This window comes from Lemur catta, chromosome 1 (genome assembly GCF_020740605.2).
Source record: "Lemur catta isolate mLemCat1 chromosome 1, mLemCat1.pri, whole genome shotgun sequence".
Taxonomy (NCBI): Eukaryota; Metazoa; Chordata; class Mammalia; order Primates; family Lemuridae; genus Lemur; species Lemur catta.
This window is the reverse complement of record NC_059128.1, coordinates 150,616,263-150,638,615: the sequence shown is the minus strand read 5'-3', so window position 1 is coordinate 150,638,615 and position 22,353 is coordinate 150,616,263. Positions and strand designations below refer to the sequence as shown.

Below are 22,353 nucleotides of genomic sequence, written 5' to 3'. Positions count from 1 at the left end.
GAGGTCGTTGTCATCTAATAAAACTATATAACAAGGTAACAGTGTGAGATAAATCACAATGTGCTTGATACATATTAATAGTAAGGTTCAATATATATGAGAATATGTATTAATATAATTAGAGCCACCTGGAAGAGGAATGAACTAGTGAATTACCCACAATAGGAAGTGTTCAAGCAGAGATGGACCACCTGTTACAGGTGCTGTCAAGAGAGGTTTCTGCATTGGGCAAGAAGTTGACTATATGTCCTTGAAAATCTTTTATAACTCTGAAAGTTTATGAAACATAAATAACTTTCCTAATGTAGAAATCAGGAAAAGAAAAACAAAAATGTTGAATCATTAGGATTCTCCCAAGAGATCAAAATAAAATATGTGAATGATATCATAAGAATGAATATACCTCTGGGAAAATATCTATTAGATCTTAGATACAACACAGAAGAAGAGAGATATGATTTTCAGGGGTCTATGAATAATGCAGAATTCATTTGAAATGATAACTTTCAATCATCTTTGAGAAAATATGCATTATTTTTGCTCTTTTCAGGAAAAGGTATTGAAGTACTGGGCACTCTGTTTTGTTATGTTCATTTACTGTTTTCAGTGTTCCACTTAACATTCTCATTACTATCTGCTAAACAACAGTAACTCTCTCTCTCTCTAATGTATATATATATTTAAATATATGTTAAATATATAACAAATAATATATGCATATATGTTAGCAAAAACTGACTTATCAACTTGACACTTACATGTGAAATTCAAGGTCTAATTCTACTCTAATTTTTCAGACAGAATAAAGAGAAAACAAAAGAGACAAATGAAGATCACACACAAAAATCCTTATAGTAGGAATTCTGGAAGACCATTTAGGAAGCCGCCTTCACTGTTCATGGGCCAGCTGGCTCCCATAGATGACATATCTGGGGGAAGAAGGCTGCCTAATGATTAAAGCCCACCTTAACTTTCATTACAAGGATGTGAATGTTTCTAATTCCCTAAATATGACAGAGGTTCCTCCTTCATTTTCCTAAGCCTATAGGAAGAATATATAAGTAACTTTTTAATCAGCTCATCTTTTTTTCTCATCACTTTTTCTCTTAGCTCTATCAAAAGACTATGCAGTTCCAAGGTGTGCAGGACTTTCCATAAACACCACAGCTCCCTTGCCAGATAAAATAAGGCAACTCAATTTTAATAAAATAGATAACTCAAACTCAAGAAAATATAAAAAGTGACTCGAACACAAATCCAGTCAATCACGTAAGTGCTGTCTCTCCCTTACATGCTTACAGATGCAGTTCTAAAAATTATGGACAATTTCTTACATAGTTATACAGCCATTATCATGCCTAACAAAATTATCAACAATCCTGTCACACCATCTAATAACCAGTTCATATTGAAAATTCCCTGTTTCAAAAATTATTTTTTACAGTTGGTTTGTTCAAATCAGGATTCCAACCAGGTCCATATGCTGCATTTGGTTGTTATGCCTCTTCAGTCTCTTTGAGCCTAACTCCCTCCTTTATTTTTCTTCATGTCATTAACCTGTTGAAGAAACCCAGTCAGCTGTCCTATATAATTTCGCACATTCTAAATTTGCCTTCTTGCTTCTTTATACTGTTACCAGAAAGTCATTCAAATGTGGATGATTTTGGTATGCATACAAGTTCCTTTATATCTCTGGTTTTCAGGAACTTGTGAATTTTATAACTTTCTAATCCGATACTTCCTTTCTAGACAGCGGTGGAAGCCAGGTCTGGATTCCCTGGAGCAGCGTTTCCCAGGCTTACCTGTGGACCCCTATCATATCTCACCTGGGCTACTGCAACAGTCTCCGAATTTGTCTCATTTTTTCTTTTCTTGTCCACTCCTCACCACCAGCCCTGTCATATTCCTCTTTTCTCTTGACATCCAAATAATCTTTAAAAAATGGAACCCAGACTCTTGTCTTATTAAAACCCCTCTAATGACTACACTTGAAATAAAACCTAAATGTCTTACCCTGATCTACCTGAATTCCACCTGATCTATTCTCTGCCTCCACCTCTCCAACCACATTACCTGCTGTACTTCTCTCTCAGTTTAATGCATCTTCTTTTGACTGTTCAAACACATAGAACTCTTTTCACCTTTAAGCCTTTGCAGTTGTTTATTCATTCTGCCTAGATGCCCTTCCCTCACATGTTTGCATGGCTTGCTGTTTATCATCATTCAAGTCTCAGCTTATAGATAACCTTAAAATCCCCTACCAAGACTACCCAAACCAAACAAGCCATCTCCACCCCCATTTTAGCCTTTTTTGTCAATATAGTACTTGCCACATCTATAATTGTCTAATTATTTATTTGTATACTAGGTTATGTCATGAAACTGTTTTGTTGTTTTCTTAAGAATTCTCATTACCTGATGTTTCATATGTATTAATTTGCTTGTTAATTACCTTTCAATTTCTATTTGAATATAAGTACCATAAGTGACATTTCCTATCTAGGCACAGTGCCTAGAACTGTGCCTGATACATAATAATTGTTCAATACATCTTACTGAATAAAATAATACCAAAAATTAACTAGATTGCTTATATATAGCACAGATTTCTACACTATAATCTCTAGGTGATTTTTACATTAGGTTAAAAACTGCTGTAACATATATACTATAACAAAATCTAAGATGACATCATACTTTATATCTCTTAAAAGTCAGAATTAAATAATATTTTTATATTTGCTAATATGTTTTAGAAAAAATATTCTCTACCTTTGTAACCATCTTTTTTCTTATATATAGCAAATAATCCAACATCACCAACAAAATGACTTATTTTCCCAATGCCCGAAAGCTAATATGCTCTCATGATTTTTTTTTTAATTTCAGCTTATTATGGGGGTACAAAAGTTCAGATTATATATATTGCCCATGTACCACCCATCCCCCCGAGTCAGAGCTTCAAGCGTGTTCTCAGGATTTTATAAAAAGAGAAAACTGTATGCATTATTGTACATTCACTTAATTGATTTTTCACATGCAGGCACAGTTGAATATTTGCAGTACAATCATTATGAAATTTATATATCAAGATAGAGGTCATAATTTATTCAATATTATCCCTAGTAATTATTATTGAGCATTTTAATTTTCAATACTTAAAGGCAAGTGTATTCCCTGTGAATCCGACAAAGGAATTTTTCCTACTCACTAATAGAGTAAATTAACATAATGGACTCTATGAATTAAGCTAATGACTTGTTTCTAAGTCTGCAGCACAAAAACCAGTGAAATATAACAGATTAGAAAATTACCACCTTCATCACTGTTGACTGACAAAATCACAAGCACAATTCTGCAATCACTTACTTCCATTAGTAACTTGAATCCTTCTCTTTTCTTGATTTCGTCTACTAGGTACCTAAAATTAAAAGGCACAATAATATTTATAATCTGCAATCTAAAAGTGCCAGGAACATTATGAATGTATGACAAAACTGTTATTTCTGATGCATAGACAGGGCTTAGAAACAAGCAAGATATAGATAAGGGTTCAGGTAAAGGCAGACTCAGATAGATGCTCCTGATTTACTGCAGTCCCATGGGACTGAGCAAAAAGATGCATCTTTTTGATGAGATGGTGTCTGTCTCACATGTTAGCATCCAATTCTCACCTCAGTGTGAAAAGCCAAATAGAGTAGCTTGGATATACAACTCTGAACATGTGGGTTTCACGTTCATATTCATAAATGAGGATTTAGCTTAGATACTTAAATTACCTAGCCAGCTTGGAGGAAAGAGTTTTTGGTGTGTAATCCTGCTTGTAAGTTCATTTAAGATCAAGGAAGATCAACAATATCTTTTGTATGGTCAGCACACAGGGAAGAGGACTGATAATCAGTATCATGTTCCAAGTGGGCTGTAGCCATTGATAGACTATCTATGAGGTCATATCCAATGTCAGGGGAAAGAGAATTATCACATGATAAGTGAAGGCCTCAGACACATGAGATATGGAACACGATTAAGAAAAGACTAAAATAACACTGAAAACATAGTACTCTACATAATAATAACATTGACTCCTCTCTTCCCAGCTTGGTTTTGGTCTATATAAAAAGAAAAGTCTCAAATGCTTGGCCTTGAAAACAAGTCATTTAATCATTACCCTTAAAAAGTTCACAGCACTTGACCCAGTATTTCAAATTTAGGTGTCAAATGTCAGGAAATGATAAGAGGTGCTGGCAGAAATATGTTTGCCGGAGCAATTATTGTGATTTTATATGTAATATATTTAAAAAAATAGAAGCAGAGAAAGAAACATCACATCCAGCATAAGGACTGCATTTGAAAATTATATTCTAGTTATGGAATTATTGTACCATAATCATATCACTAAATCATATATATTCAATTAATATTTAAAGACACACAAAAAGGCTCCTCTTGGGCTTCAAGTCCCTTACCCATAAAGCTGGACTACTGTAATTTGCTTTTCCAATCCGAAAAGGTTGTTGTAAAAAATATTAAATAAAATCATAAACATGAAAAATTGTTGACTACAAACTGGAAAGAGGGGGTTATTTTCATTCCATCATTTGCTAAATGCCCATCCTGTAATGTGAATATGGAATACACTAGTTTACAAGATGTGATTCTTTTTTCCAAATTTATTTATACAGCTTTTCACATAAGGTTAAATATTAGTGATTGTATTTGGATTATATCATCTTTGAAATATGCAAAATCTTATAAAAATTCTACCAGTATTAACTAGTAATATGGATCCTTTATTTTGAGCCATAATGTTGTGACCACACACATAGAAGCACAGGCACACACACACACATACTCACAAAGTATTTGATATTCTACATATTCCTTTCCCTGAATATTTTTTTCAGGAGATGCTATATCGCTATAAAGTTTTTGAACCTTTAACACACTGCCTAATTTTTGAAAAAAATAAAGCAATTCCATTGCTCAATAAGCATGGGAAATAGTGCTCAAAATTACAGGTAACCAAAGAAGTGCAAATTAAAACAACAATACAGGCACACCTGGAAGATATTGGAGGTTGAGTTCCAGACAATCACAATAAAGTGAATATTGCCATAAAGCAAGTCACACAAATTTTTTGGTTTCCCAGTTCATACAAAAGTTATGTTTATGCTATACTGTAGTCTATTAAGTGTGCAATATTATTTCTAAAAAACAATGTACATACATTAATAAAAAAATAATTTATTGCTAAAAAATGCTAACGATTATCTGAGCCCTCAGTGAGTTGTTAATCTTTTTGTTGGTGGAGGGTCTTTCCTCAATGTTGATGGCTGCTGACTAATTGGGGTGGTGGTTGCTGAAGGTGGGGGTGATTGTGGCAATTTCTTAAAATAAGACAACAATGAAGTTTGCCCCACCAATTGACTTTCATGAAAGATCTCTCTGTAGCATATGATGCTGTTTCATAGCATTTTGCCTACAGTAGAACTTTCAAAATTGGAGTCAATCCTTTCAAACCTTGCTGCTGCTTTATCAACTAAGTTTATGTAATATTCTAAATCCTTTTTCATTTCAACAAATTTCACAGTATCTTTGCCAGGAGTAGATTCGATCTTAAGAAATCACTTTCTTCACTAACTCATAAGAAGCAACTCCTCATCAATTAAAGTTTTATCATGAGATTGCAGCAATTCAGTCACTTCAAGCTCCACTTCTAATTATAGTCCTTTTGCTATTTGCACACATCTCCAGTGACTTCCTCCACTGAAGTCTTGAACCCCTCAAAGTCATCCATGAGGGCTGGAATCAACTTCTTCCAACTCCTGTTAATATGTTGACTTCCACCCATGAATCACAAATGTTCTTAATGGCATCTAGAATGGTGAATCCTTTTCAGAAGGTTTTTAATTTACTTTGACCAGATCCATCAGAGGAATCACTATTTATGACAGCTATTGCCTTACAAAATGTATTTCTTAAATAATAGGACTTGAAAGTCAAAATGACCCCCTGATTCATGTGCTGCAGAATGAATGTTGTATTAGCAGGAATGAAAACAAGATTAATTTTCTTATGCACCTCCATCAGAACTCTTGAGCGAACAAGCACATTGTCAGTGAACAATAATATTTTGAAAGGAATCTTTGTTTCTGAGTAGTAGATCTCAACAGTGCCTTTGAAATATTCAGTACACCATGCTGTAAACAGATGTGCTGTCATCCAGACTTTATGTTCCATTTACAGAGCACAGGCAGAGTAAGTTTAGCATAAATCTTAAGGGTCTTAGAATTCTCAGAATAGCAAATGAGCAATGGCTTCAACTTAAAGTCACCAGCTGTCCTTTGATTCTTTGAAGCCAGCAATTGATTTCTCCTCCCTAGCTGTGAAAGTTCCAGATGGCATCTTCTTCCCACAGAAGGCTGTTTTGTCTACATTGAAAATCTGTTTAGTGTGGGCACCTTCGTCAATTGTCTTAGCTAGATCTTCTGGATGACTTCCTGCAGTTTCTACATCAGTACTTGCTACTTCATCTGCACTGTTATGTTATCTTATGTTATGTTATGTAATTAGGCTTTGGCTTTAGATTATGTTATGGCTGGTTTGATCTTTTATCCAGATCTCTAAAAGTTTCTCCATGTCAGCAATGGGGCTGATATGCTTTCTCATTGTTCATATGTTCCCTGGAGTAGCACTTTTAACTTCCTTCAAGAGCTTTTGCTTTGCATTTACAACTTAACTAACTGGAACAACAGGTCTAGCTTTCGGCCTATCTCAGCTTTCCACATACCATCCTCACTAAGCTTAATCATTTTTAGCTTTTGATTTAAAGTGAGAGACATGCGACTCTTCCTTTCACTTGAACACTTAGAGGCTATTGTAGGGTTATTAATTGGCCTAATTTTGATATTGGTATTTCTCAGAAAATAGACATGAAGAGAATGAGAGGGATGGGGGAATGGCTGGCTGGTGGAGCAGTCAGAACACACTCAACATTTATTGATTAAGTTTGTCATCTTCTATGGGTGTGGTTTACAGAGCCCCAAAATGATTGCAATAGTAACATCAAAGATCACTGATCACAGATCACTGTAACAGATACAATAATAATTTAAAAAGTTGGAAATATTGTGAAAATTACCAAAATGTGACACAGAGACATGAAGTGAACAAAAGCACTTGGAAAAAATGGCACTGATGGGCTTGCTTGATGCAGGGTTGCCACAAACCTACAATTTGTAAAAAAAAAAAAAACACAATATCTCTGAAGTGCAATAAAATGAAGCACAATAAAATCAGGTATGCCTGTCCTAAACCACAATCCCCAAACGATACTGGAAACAAATTTTAAAGAGTTACAACATCCAGTGCTAGCAAGAATGATGTAGGAAATTGTTATAAACCCTTCAAAATTAATAATACTCATATTTTCTGGTCAAACAAATCACTTTTGAAATGTGGTCTTCCAGGAAAAAAAATAGTCAGGACTACAGATACATAGATATATATTATATATGCACATATGTAGTGTTGTACCTAAAACTCTGTGGAGTGTGTGTGTGTGTGTGTGTGTGTGTGTGCATTCCATACAAAATAACCAGAAACAAAATAAATATATCCAGAAATTGGTGAATGGTAAATTAAAATGTATAATAGCAACACAATGTAATATGCTGCAGCTGTTAAAATGAATGGATTATATCTCTTTCAATTAATGCACAGGGATGCTCATACTGTATTATCAAGAGATAAAAGTGAGATATTGAGAAATGTGGATAATTTGATTCCATTTTGTAAAGAAATTAAAAAAAAAAGAAAACAAAGGTAATCTCTAGCCTCACATATACATGAGCACAGAGTAAAGCATGGAGAGGCACATCATAAATTGTTAATGTTTACCTGCGGGAGGGGGAAAGAGGATGCAATGGGGTTAAGAGTTATCAATTCTCTTTTTATGTCTCTTTTCAAAGTTTCATAGGTGTGGTTAGTTGTGTAATTTTTGAAAAGGAACTTAATGAAAGAAAAAACATGTAAAGTGCAAAACAAGACAAATAGACATACACGAGCTCAACCTATGTGAGGACAGATTCTGAACCAGCCTTTTTCTCACCTTCTCAGGCACAAATGTATTGGCAATCTGCTAACTCAAAGCCTATGCTGTGATTTCATTCCGAGCACCCTGCGGCTATGAGAAAGGCTTTGCCTCTCCAGAAATCTTGGGAATGACTTTAGGGTAGAAGAATCTAATTGTGCAGCTAAATAACTTTGTGACTCTAGTCAAATTCCTTAGTTGCCCTGAGCCTGCCTCCGTTTCCTTATGCATTTAATAGAGACATGGAACAAAATTGGTAAAATCCTTCCCTAACAGATTATGACTGTATGAAACTTATACGTACTAATCATAGTCTCAATTTCAAATATCTCTGTCAAATTGGCTAAAGCTGCTCCTGGGGGAAAGGTATCCTAAAACAGGGCTGCATTATCTCAGTTAAAACTCTGCTTTTTGCTAACCATGTAGACATGGGCTTTATCTTGGGCCCAATGTCCCTACTATAGTCACTCTCAGAGCTATCAGGCCCAGAGCAACACTCCAACTGAGTTAAGGGTAGAGGTGACTTGAGGGAAGAAGGGATGCTGCTATGACTATGATAACAAATGTCTAGCTCCAGAGTTTTCAAACTATGCCCCATGGTACACCATGTTAATAGGTTTTCCAAGTAAAACGGCTGGCACTGCTAGCCATACAAATTAGACTGATTTTGTCTATACTTAGAAGTATATTTGGCTTAATTCACAAGGCCATTTATTGAGCTGGTTGGATTGTTCAGCAATGTCACCAAGAACCAGGTATTTACTGTCATTTCAGCCAGTCATGTTCACAGGCTGCCTACCCTAGCTCCATACATCACATCTTTACATAACAGTGTCCCAAGAAGGATTAGAGGGGTCTAGAGCAAAAGTATATATATATATATATATATATACACACACACACACACACACATATATATATATATATATATATATATATATATATGCCTTTCTCTATTTAGGTATGAATATTTTTCCCAACAAAATCCTTCCTACATCTTATTGAATGAGTCATGTACACTCCTCTCCCTGGTAAACTAATTGCTGGGGAAGGGGATTGGCTAAAGCAATGTTCCCAGCTAGAACATTGCTACCTAAACAAAACCAAGTTTCTGTGGGCAAGGAAGAAGAGACAATGGTGCTTGGGTGAGCAATGAACAGCATCTGCATACTGATTAAAGTAATGTTAAAAATGTTTCTATGTTATAGGCCATCTCAAAGCCTTTAATGCCCTAATGAGCACTTTGAATTTCCAAGAGACGAATAATATAGCAGTTAGCATTTCCTAAACATATTTGACCATGAAACCATTTTTCAAAAGATCATCTATTCAGATCTCCTGGAAGTCTATTATCCCACAGAGCATACTTTCATAAATGCTACTTGAGAAGTGCTTCTTCTATAGGAAGACCTTACCCTCTTCTTAAATAAATGCTTAAATGAAATGAGTTGCTAGGAGGAAATCCAAGCAAATTTTGTATCACCTCTGCCTATCATGAGGATGATTTATTCTTCACAACTCTTTTTTCAAGAGATGGAAATAGCTTAAAGATAAAATACATTTTAAAAACTGTTCGTATATGGTGGAAGCCAGAAAAAAAGATGTACATTCAATTTTTGAATATAATGCAGAAACCATAAACTACTTCTATCAAAAGACATCCAGGTTAAGTGTACTCAAAAAGCAATAATAACTTCATAGAACTCATCATTGTCCCTTCCACTAAGCTTGGCATAAAAGAAAGGAGAGAAAAAATACACATTAGCAAGAGTTTTCAACTCATTCTAATGGGGTAAAAACATTAATATTCTGATCTTAAAGTATACATTAATAATAAACTTGCTCCAAAACAGTTTTTCTCCCTTTACTTACAAATATGCTTCCCACATTAGAGACCCTCAATTCTCAGATTTGTTATGTAAGTCCATTCAATTTTCTAGATTTCACTTGTCTTTTTGCAAGACATGGTTTCTTTTCTGATATTAGCCTTTCCAGTTCCTTTTTCTACTTCACCAGCCACTTAGAGTCTCCCTGGATCACTCAGGACCAAGTTTCCCTCCCAGTCTCATGTTCTCATTTGAAATTTCTTCTGATGCACTGAGCCTCCCAGAATGCCTGAGATTTTCCATCTGCTTTCTGTGTGCTCAGCATGTATCAGAACGTATCACATGGTTTGCGTAATTCACCACAGACACCCATGTGCTCTATTCTACTGCAATTGTGATCTTTTTTAAAAAAATTACCAATCCAAGGAAAAAAATTAGAATGTTGACTATTCCATAGTCTTCTGGCTTCTGTCTCTCCTGTCACCTAGAGAAATACACTAGCACAAAAGCACCATTGCGTAACTGCTCACCTTTTCCATACTGATAACAATAAATCCCTCAGTATTCATGCAAGTCTGTGAAATGAATTCCATCTGAGAGATTTCAGAGATTGTGTGTCAAGGGAATGGATAAATGATACACTGGAGACCAAACAAAGTAGCAGAATGGGAGTACCTGAGCTGTTTGTTATTGTTGAAAAGAATTATACACATGATTCTTGTAGGCCTGCTTTAAAAATTACCCCTTAGTGGATATCCATTTAACCTGAATGCCATAACAAAGGCTGAGAAGGTGCCCTCAGCAACAAGTAACCCTGGGTACGCTAAAACATTTTCAGCTTCCCTATGCAGATATCAGAAATGCACAATCACTGGCTGTGTGCCAGAAGTGGTGATTTTAAACCGCAACACTCTGGGTTTCAATTATACACAATAATCACATGTTACTTTGGGCTCTTGATGTCACTGATTTTTAAAAAAAACCAAAGGAAAAAAGCATTTTAGTCATGAATATTTCCTGAGAGAAATGTTCTCTCTTCAATTGGAATGACATGGTTAAGTGGAAATTAGGGAAAGCCTTAGAGGTCTACTACATACGATTTTTTTTCCTTCTTGATGGATTTCTGACAATCCACAAAATCAGAATCATTGTCCTCTTAAAAGCACCTGCTCTTACTTTCCCAGGGGAAGAGGGAGAGAGCTATCTGATCAGGGTAGTGATCCCTGGTCTATTAATATCCGGTCTTTAAACCTTATGGTCAACATATAAATTTCAAAATTAACTTTCATTTAGATTCAGGAACATGGAAACATTGTTTCTATGGAATCAGTGCAATCAATGTATATTACAGTCCCTCCTGTAATATGTCAGGGGAAAAGAATTGCACAGTTTTTCCAGTATTTTAAAGACCTGACCTAGGGCCTAGGGAAATGGATATTTTAGCTACAATAGCCTACCAATAGATATGCTCCCCAAATAGTAACACAATCATCCCATGCAGATTTACTTTGCTAGAGTTGTTACCTACTGAAGGAAATTATACTTCTTAGAAACAAAACAATGTTACTATACTTATAAGTTATGCCAGGTAGAGCCTTCTGATCATGGATGAGAATTGTTTTTATGTGGTAAACTCTGAAGCAAGTTGTCATGGGTCAGTGGGTTTGATGGGAAATGGTATCCTAACTATTCCAGCCAGTGGTTTGAATTGATTATGCTGACTAACATAATCAGTGGTGTTCTAGAACTAGTTTCTAGCAGCTAATGAAAGCCTATTGTTAAATATTCAGAAATTTTGCAGACTGCAACTGTTGATATCTTGCAATTTTCCATGACAGGAATATTTACACCATGGAAATGGGCAGACACTACAAACTGGAGCTTTTTTTTTCCTCCTGAGAGCCAATTTACCAGCACATCACTGTGTGTCGGCTCCAACAAATGGAATAGATCCCAGAATTGAGGAACTATTCTATTTTTCCTAAAGAGCAGAACCACAAATCAATTAGTGAATTTGAAAAGAAATAAATCATGAAAATAAAGCCCTTCTGTTGCTAATTTACTATACTTCTTAATCCTAGAAAAACTCTCTCCAAATATTTAATTTCACATTCATACCAACAGACATGCAGAAAAGAACTTTGACCTTTTTCTTAGGTTTGGGGGTGGGAGAAGAGGATGACTTTTGCCCACCCCACGAATAGACTGTTGGATATCAAGAGTCTGGAAAGTTAAGGCAAGAATACTATTATGAGTAACAGCAGGAAGGAAGAGGGATTATTTTTCAAATATTTAAATATAGGTCACAGAGTCTGCAGTGATGCTCACTGAAATGTTAATTCAATTCAATTCAACTTGACAAACATTTACAAACAATAAGTGTTTGTTGAATTGAATTGAAATGTTAACATTTATCCTCCTGTGATATTTCTCTGTAAAAATTAGAAAGTATTCTTAGACTATAAACTAAATTCCACCCTGAGATGAATGTTAACTTCATAATAAATACAATCATAAAATATTTATACCTAGCCTTATTTGAAGACACCTGTCATTGAATTACTTTGAAGCTTAGACAAAATAATACAGAGATTTTACCATACTTAAATGGCACAGGGAAATACAAAAAAGGGAACAGAGCTTGCTGGGCTTCTAATTTAGTGGGCAACTATGAAAATTTATGGTAAACAGTTTCTTTTTTTAACCACTGGGTTTTTATTTTCCCACTTCCACTAGAGGCACTTTAACCCTACTTCTAATAAAGGCAAGTTCCTCATCCAGTATCAGTACATATTCTGTAGGAGGAATTGATACTGTCCCCAGTGCCAAGAGAGCATGTAACTCAGCATGACCAATGAGAGCATCATATTGCCTTAGCAACAGTGACTGATTCAGAAATGGACATTTGCCTCACTCACAAATAAACTTTCCTTGGGATTGTTGAGAGAGAAGAACTCTCTCCTTTTGACCTTGACTTAAACCTGGGAGAATATAAATCTGACACTCTGGCAGCCACCTTCCTAAATAGGAATAAACCCCACATGAAGTAAAACAAAGCTGAAAGATGGAGAGGGATTGAGGACTGATGATATTATTTAAGCACCTAGACCAAGCCATTCCCAAAGTCATCACTACACTAGTCTTATAAATAACATGAGGTAATAAATTACCTGTGTTTATAATACATTGAATTAAGGTTTCTGTCACTTACCACCAAGAGTCCTGATAAAATAGTCACAGATTTTTCAAACTATTTCTTAAACTATAATCACCAGAATTTCTGACTTCTAAAAGTCTTTTGAAAGTGTCAAAACTGTCTTTACAGATCCTTAATTCCAAGCCCTTTACCATGCAACTTTGTAGTACTTCCTCCAAAAGGGTAAAGGGTACTTTCTGCCTGTAGACATTGGGTTTGGCCATGTGATTTGCTTTGACCATTGAAATTTAATGCAGTCAGATATAGATATAATACAATCAGGAGTTTTAAGTAGGCTTGTATAATTAGGCTTGCTTTCTTGGGCTTTAGTCATGGCCATTACAGGAATATGTGCTGGCTAGCATACTGGTCCAAGGAAGATTAGAGACGTGGAAAGTAGATCCAAACCCTCCAGTCACTATAGCATGAGGTAGAACCATGGTAGCCAAACTGTAGACCTCTGGGAATAAATAATTATTATTTTAAGACACTAGGTTTCAGATAGCTTGTTGCTCAAAGGACCCATACCACTCCCAGTATAGGAAGAAGAAATTGTTATAAATATCTAAGGAGATCCTTTAGGGTTTTGCAAATAAAATGTAAATAGGGAGGGAAGAGATAAAGATGGTCCAAACCAGAAATCACAAAATCTGATATGGCCAAAGTAAGAAATAATAGCAAATACTCATCTAGCATGTAGCATATGCCAGGCACTATTCCAAGTGTTTTACATATATCAAATATATCATATATTTGATATCATATATCATATATACTTTACAAAAACAGTTTGAGATAGGTGCTATTATCCTGTCCATTTGACTGGGATGAAAATGAGGTGCAGAGAGGTTAAAAAACTTGCTCAGGTCACGTAGCTTGTAAACAGTATTGCTCTGTCTTGAATCCAGGTTGTCTGCACCCCCGTGCTATAGTCAAATAGGCTAGATTTTTTCGAAAAGTAGGAAGTGGTGAGGACTATGGTTCTCCAGAGAGTCAGGCATCATCACGTTCAGCTGACGTTGCCATGTGGGATTGTGAGCCTTCCAATCTTTCGAGAAAAGCCAAAAATCTAGGTTTCAGAGAAAACTCCCTATTTTTTAAAGTATTTTAAATATTTAAATGTTTGAATTTTTAACAGCAGGAAAGTTAACCCTGTGCAGTACAAGCCAAACAAAACACACTGAAAACTAAATTTGGCCAGGGGTGGGGGGCTGTCCATTTGCACCCACAGATCTAAGTTTAGCAGTTCAGCCCTGTTCAGGTGGCACGTGTCTGGCACCTATATTTCAAGAGCTTCTCCAATGTCTTTGAAAGTGGTGACAACAGCTTTGTCTCTAATGTTACTACAAGGCAAGCAAACATGCTATTTCCACATTACCTTTCCCATTAAGCCTTTATGCTGTCCCCACATTTTTACAGATCTGCTTTTCAGGTCTTTAAAATTAGACTTGCAGACTTTTGGATCGCCTCACATCCAGAGATTTGGACCTGGTACTCTCTCTTCCTGAATCATTCTCCCCTTCTCTTCACTAGGTCTCAGTTGAATGTCACTTCCTGCAAGAAGGCTCTGCCCGTGCACCTCCAGAACACACTGGGGAGCCCCTCTGAGTGGTCTTGGAGCACCATGGACCTCCCATTACCAAAAAGGAGGATCTCTTGTATTTTATTTGCTTTCTCACCTAAATATTTCTCTTAGGAGGGTAGGCTCATGGAAGGCAGGTGGTAGGACTACTCTGTCCACAATTCCTAACAGATAGTAGGTACTGAGAAAATGTTTATTGGTTGAAAGAAGGAACGCACAAATAAAAGAACAGGTACAGACTTTGCACATGTTACATTCATTGGGTCTTTCTATTAATAGACACACACAGAGAGAGAGAGAGAGAGAGGCAAGTACCTAGATAAGGCAAGAGCGCGATTAACTCTTTCTTCAAGGCCTAAAGTACCCAGGGCCTTCCAGGTCATCCAGAACTTGAATGCATCTGGTCTCCTGCTACATTGGATAGACTTGTCTCCTGTGTCGTAGCTGACATCATAGAATTTATCCTGCTGGAAGAGGTAAGATGCCTTGGCAGAGTAGCATTTCTTAAGAAGATCCTTCAAGAAAGAGAAAAGAAAGATTACTGTCTATTTTTACAATGTATTTGATTTTTAAAACACATACACACATAAACAAAACCTGCATGATATTCTAGTACTTGTGCCAAGGGTATATCTTACTTTCTGACTGCCCTCCAACAGACACAATTGGTATACATTAACTTTGAGATATGGATTACTCATTTTGTTTCTTAAAAAAAAAAAAAACTCTCAGAGTTGACAATGCTAGCATCTTCACATCCATCTTCATAATTTCACTGATGAGAATTTCACTTTCATTATCTCCACGACATCAAGGTGGACAAGTTTCTCAAGATGGATAAGTCTGTAATTCACTCAAAGCTCCATGTTGGGAGAAAAAAAAGAACCCCTGACATATTTACATACTTTATGCAATTTTATAAGCACACACACACAAAAAAGCCAGGTTTTAAAACCCCCTTCTTCTCAATTAATATCCATTTGAAAAAGCCAGACATGTTAGTAACCCAGGGATGACAGCTGAAGGAAAGAGCTATGGAAGACTTCAATAAGATCAAGTTTTCACCACCACAAAACAAGCATTGTCAGCTACAATCCCACAGGGTCTTTTGTGTTTGTCTCACATTGGCTTTATTTGCAACCAAATTCCATTTGCATCTACTGGTTGGCTACTTCTCACCAAGAAGTGTGTGACAATTTACTTTGTTTATTACCACCACAGGGTCTTCACCTTGACCCCAAATTATTAGAGTTTAAGGCATGTTGCCTTCAATGTCATCTGATGTTTACAAAAGCCCAGATTTCCTAACCTATCATTCACAGCCCTCACCACTCCCTGAGCACCTTCACTCCAAGAAAATATTTATCAGAACCCTCTTCTCCCCAATATAATGGATTTAGTCAATGTCCCTGAACCACTAGATCATGTCCCACCTATACCTTTGCTCACACCATTCACTTCAGCTTGTCTCTGTTTTATTATAATATTTGAGACATTCCAAAGAATGCATATAGCTGATTTATAAGTTGTGATGTTTACTGACACTAAACACAGGCTTCCCTCTTTCTCTAGGTCTGCCCTCCTATTGGGTCCCATCTCAAGTTTTTCTTCCCCTTCAACTTCCTTATCTGCCCATCCTATTGGGCTCACTTCTTCCTTTGATGTTTGGCTGTGTTTGTTGGCCTCGCTCCTGTGATTTCCCCACTCAGTGAAAATTCACAACATGTATTTTCTCCTTGTGTCACTAAGCAGGTTCTAAAGGGCAGGAATCATTTCCTATCCATCTCCATCCCTGGAGCTTAACACTGTACCAGCCACAGAGTACCCTCATTAAGCAATCAGGACAAAGATGCCACCCTCCATATATCACAGTTCTCTCCCATTCCCCTGATGTGTGGTATGAATAGAATAAATACAGGCACATGAGCTTCTCATTGGGTGCATTTTCCATACCTTAGCAATGCAAAACTATTAGTGCTGCACAAGCAGCTACAAAGAGACTTCCCAGTAGACATAGGGGGTCCTAGAAAATAGTCTTTTCTAATCAGAGAATGTATTAAATGTGCTTCATTTGAGTGATCAGCTTGTGCTTAAAGAATGAAAAGAAAATCTCAAGGTACCACATTCCAAACCAAAGCACAAATTTGCTGTCTTAATAGCAACATTGTCTTATACGGACACTAATCTAGATCTAAACGTATTCCATTACTAAAAGCATGATTTTATACTATGTAAAAAATTATATACCAAATGTAATCAAGAATTCCAAAAATCTCATGCATTCAGTATCCACAATAACCTGAGTCTAAAGTATAATGAAAGGAATGCTAGTATACTTCCAGCCTGGCTCTGATGGATATTCTTGGTAGAGACAAGGGAAGAGTAGATTGTTCCAACCTGAACATTAACATAGGAAAAGCCCCTTATTTTTAAATCTTAGGTCTCTATACTCTGATTGCACCTTCCACCACTGCATCTACCTACCCTCAAAGGTCAGGCAATTCAGTTGTTGGTTTCCCTAGCAACTACAGTCTGACCATATATTATAATATTAAAAGGCCACTGCATATATCTTATGGACAAAGCAGGCACACACATTCACAACACAGGTGCACACCGACACACATGCATTTGCATCATGATTATAAATTTACTTTTATCAACCATGAAAGACTACAAAAAAAAATCCCAAAGCAAATGAACTTTGCACATATCTTGAGTAAGTTTCAGAGGCTTATGGTAGTGATTGAAAGGGAGAGGAGGCCCATCCATTATCAGAAGACAAATTACATCATCATGGGCAAATAGAGAAGAGGAAAGCCACGGAAGCACATAGCAGAATGAGCGATTGTCCTGTAGTAGTGACATAGTTAATTTCATTGCACTGAAAAATCCTCCTGCCTTGGGAAGGTTTCATAAACAACAACTAGAGGCTGGGGATTTACTTTATCAAAAATAAATGAACCTTCCTCCTAAAGTTTCTGCTTTGCATTTTAGTTTATATCCTTGTACTAAAATGGATGAGCTGTCCTTTGGTTTTAAGATATACATCAACTAAGAGAAGATGCTCAGATCTCCAGAGAAAACCACATTTTGGAATAAGTATAGTAAAAGTTAACATTGTTGAAAAAATTTAATTAGTTATTATTGTGCTATCAAAGAGAAGGGCCATATTTATCTTGCTCATCTTCATACTCATAATCCTGGCAGGACAATAAATACTAGTTATATGGATTCCAGAGACAAATATTCAATGACAATACAAATTGCTTTATATTGTGATATTAACTCAAACTGTTCTCAGGGATTAGTAGACATGGTATTAGCACTTGTACAGTGGCAAGTGAAAGAAGCTTAAGCAAAAGGGGGTATTTTTACACTCATATATTTAAAAATCTAGTCATATATAATCTTGAAGCAGAGTTAAATCCAGGATTAAATAACATCCATCATCAGGAATCTGCCTTTTCTTCTCGTTCTATTGTATTCTGTATTGACCTTACTCCTTAAGCAGAAAGCCTGTGGGAAGCCTGGGAACTGGGGCTTCCAAGTAGAACCTGTGAGCATGGAGAGAGGCTCTGTTTGGAGAGAGATGGGAAGTGGAGAACAGACAGCTTCTGCTGCGGATGCTACTGACGAAGGTCTTCTCCTTGACTAAACGTCAGGTAGGCTCCTCTAAGCCCTCCAGGCATTCACCATGGCATCTATCTTTGTAGGGGCTGTATTGCCCCATTATAGCAAGACTCTTGTTGAGTGAGTTTAGAGAGATCCCCCTCCACTTCAATATCCCATCACCCTTGATATCTGACCAAATTCTTCATCCCTCGCCCTGGGTATCTGATTACCTTGGCCTGCCTTCAGCAAGAACCCCATGAAATCTATGTAACCTGTGTCTCCCTTTCATTCCTCATGTTTTCTTGGCAATTTTCCACCCACTAACCCCTAACCTGCTCCTTGGCTATAAATCCCCACGTATTCATGCTGTATTCAGAATTGAGCCCAATTCTATACTGAGGTCTCTTTTCCCATATTGCAATGTTCCTGAATAAATTGAGTTTTTACCACTGTAACTACTGTCCGGCTCTGGCTTTCTTTAACATTACCCACGTGAAGAAAGGCCCATGGCCACCCAACCTCAATCTCTTATCTGAACCTTCTGCTGGCCAAACCTAGCAGGAAGCCAACTGGCAAATGAGTGTGGAAAATGTGGCTTTCAGGAGTCTGGCCCCTTTGTAGAACAAAGCAGAGGAAGGCAAAGAATAGATTATACAGCAAAGAGGAACAGGCAAATGACAAGCACACTACTTGAGTAAAGAAACTACAACTTTCATTTTCACTCTTTGCATTCATAACATCTAACCTGGCACATAATGACCAGTGCTGACATTTACTGAGCTCTTACTATTTTCCAGGCACTGTTTGTGTGTTTATATATATATATATGTGTGTGTGTGTGTGTGTGTGTACTTGTTTCTATCTTACAACCCATTTATTATTATTTTTGTCAACTCCATTGTACATGTTTGCAAAACAGCAAGTTAATTATTTAAGGTTATATAGTTACTTCGTGGTAGGGCTGGGTTTCGAACCAAAGATGCTTGGATTCAGAGCTTGAACTCTAACCCATTCTGCTTCCGTGTATCAACATTGGGTGCTTAAATACATGTGAAAGAGAGTGCCCCATACATACTCATTAAGAGTCCTTGGAGAGGCTAGTTAAAAGGAAAGTGAGGTGGGGCATAGCTGGAGAGTGCAGGCAGAAAAGGTAAAAAGTTGCCAAGTCACCAAGAATGGTAAATGCCACTATAGGAATGATTAGTCACGGAATCTTCACAGGTTCATACAGATATTACAACTGAAACTTCATTACTGATCTGACAGAATAAAGTGAGAATCAGCAGATGTGGATTCTACTTTTGATTTAGTCACTTGGTGTCAAAGCTCAAATTATGTCACTTATCATCTTCAGCTTCATTTTTCTCATCAACCTAATGGAAATGATGTTACTTATTCTACCCACCATACATGAATACTGTGAAAATCTAATGAACTAATGTTAATTGGGAACACTCTTGAGTCTTTGGCCAAAATCCTACCCAATGCTCCTTCTCTCCTGCTTATTTCTGTACCCCCGACCCCTCCCAGCTGGCACTACCCATTCTTCCTTTGGTTTCCTTATTTCCCCAGGCAAGCTGCAGAATAGAATATCGGGTCTAGACTTTCTCACTGTTCATGAAAGGAGAAAATTACAACCCTCACCTACCTCCCCTTTTTAGTGGGATGTATTTGCCAGTTATAGAGTTATAGAAGTAGATCAAGTTGACAGAACATATCAAGGCTATTACAAGAGATCTTAAAGCAGTAGGAAGAGTTATTCGTGCTCTTCATCTTCCAAATGGAGCTTAGCCTGACCTTAGTTAAGCTCCCATACCTGATGGCCTTCTTGGATGCTGTGGTTCTCTACAAGTCTCAACCAGGTTTAAGTGGAAGACAGTAAAGGCATTGTGTGAAATGAGAGTGGGCTGGGGCATACACTAGGTGGACTGAGGGCCAAGGAGCCACAAAATTGCCAGGTGTAATTTGTCTGGTTGTCTTCAGTTACCTTATTCAGAGGGGAAAAATGGTTATGTTGACTGACTGCTGACTAGTTGATGCAGGGCAGAGGGAGGAGAGTAAGCAGAGGACAATAATGTCAGTGTTATTTCCCCCCAAAAGAAGCAAATCAGACTGAACCATGGAAAAAGTCAGTGTATTAGGCTGAGCCATGAATAGTCTGAGAATGAAGGAAGGAAGAAAAGTAAGGAGGAAGGAAGGAAGGGAGGGAGAGGAGGAGGGGAAGGGGGAGAGAGAAAGAATGAACAATATGGAAATATTCTAAGGTGGGATTTCAAGTGCTATAATAGAGGTCAGTTCGAGGCATCTGTTCAAATGGGTGTGTTTGAGGCTTGTGGAAACCAGAAGACTATTTGGTTTGTCATCCAACACACTGAGATTCTCACATTAGTCCATTATCTTTCAGAATATTTTGCCATTGTTGTCTAAATAGACATGAGTCTATGAACTGGGAAAGTGGGAATATAACTCTCCATCTTTATTTCCCTAAATTTATGTCCACTACCTTTGTCTTTCTCTATGTTTTTCCTTCAGCATCACAAATGGTCCTGCTTTCTGGCTTTCAAAGGTACAAAACACTTTATGCATTCTATGGTAGGAATGAGAGCTGGTCATCAAATCATTTGCAATATCACAATCTTGGCATTTATCTTCACCTTACTCTCCTGTCTCTGTTCTTCTGTGTAATTTCCATCTAGCTTTCCCAGACTACTGCATGCCCAGACAGGCATCAACTGATGGTGGAGTATGTGTTTCATACACACAACTCTATTGCAAGATCTGTTCGCTTATTCTTGGTTATCTGCCTTCAACTTTAACCAGCCAGCTCTCATTTTCCTGAACCTGTACTCACTAGACTAGACTTTTCTTCTTCTGGGTCAACCTTCTCACCCAGAAACATTTCCCACTTCATCAAGGACAGTATTCTTGGGGATCCATTATGTGAGGGTTTCCTTCTTCATGCTTCTTTCTCAGTGACTGGGTAGGCATGATGATCCGGCCCACCTGCCCTGCCACGTCTTCTACCAACAAGGGAACCAACCCTCGGTGGGGTGGCGGTGCCCAATCAGTCAGCTGCATGATTCCCATGGGATGAGAGGTAGCCCACCTTGCCCAGCCTTGGGCCTTCTAAGAAAGATGATGCTTTATTTCATCTCCACTTCTTTCCATTTCATTCTCAGGACATACATACTCGGTGTGTTCCCAGGGAAGTGGGGCTAGGATTGGGCCTGGATGCAGCAGAGAAGCCCATACACACAGTATTTCTACATTTTGTTTTATTTATGTCCACCTATAATCCAAAGCAGGTATCCTTTCGTTTGTGGATTCTTCAAACACCTTTCATTGTTCCTATGGCATTTCTTTGATTTGTCTTTTTTGGATTTATTTATTTAATTCATTTTATTTCTGTTGTAGCTTTTTCATTCTCTGTCAGAGTAGAAAGTTATTTAAATTATCTGGTGTTATATCCAGCTTGAAAAAAAAGCTTATTATTTTTGATAAGTGACCATAATTTTTCTTTGAACTTGCTACCAAATCTGAGTTCTTAGCTTCTCTGCAATCTGAAATGCTAAGTTCAGACACATTGTGCTCCACTGGATATTTCAACATCTGCAGGAGGTTCAAATCCTGATGTGAGGGCTTCTATTATCAACTCTGAATCATTTTTTTGATCAATTGATTCAACTCTCTTTCCCATTCCATTCAAGCATTTCTCAGTCACTGGTATCAGCAGCTACAGATCAATCTCTGCTTTTGTCTTTAATTAGTTCTTCAATTCTCCCCTCCTTCTCCTCATTGCTTGTATTTTCTGGAACATGCTAGATATAGAAGTTTGCTTATAGTTACAGTGCTTGTGATTGAATTTCTGAAGATCTGGTGAACAGTCTGCCTGACTCTCTTGTGCCATACAGTGACATATTTGAGCTTGCTGTCCTGCCATTTCAACATGTCCTTTCATAAAGTTCACGTCAGCCTCCAGTTTCTCAAAAATTGCTGTGCTGTCAGCCCTCTTCCCAAACTGGCTCAATGGTCTGCCTGATTC

General features: G+C 37.2%; 1 protein-coding gene across 1 annotated transcript in view; it reads right to left on the bottom strand.

Moving 5' to 3' along the window:
- GADL1 (glutamate decarboxylase like 1) overlaps window positions 1-22,353 on the bottom strand; it is a 128,720-nt gene that overhangs the window by 54,965 nt on the left and 51,402 nt on the right. Inside the window, exons 11-12 of the mRNA XM_045555740.1 lie at window positions 15,012-15,211; window positions 3,370-3,421 (exon numbers count right to left, since the gene is read on the bottom strand). Of these exons, the coding sequence (XP_045411696.1) occupies window positions 3,370-3,421; window positions 15,012-15,211 (252 nt within the window). The remainder of the gene's footprint in view (window positions 1-3,369; window positions 3,422-15,011; window positions 15,212-22,353) is intronic.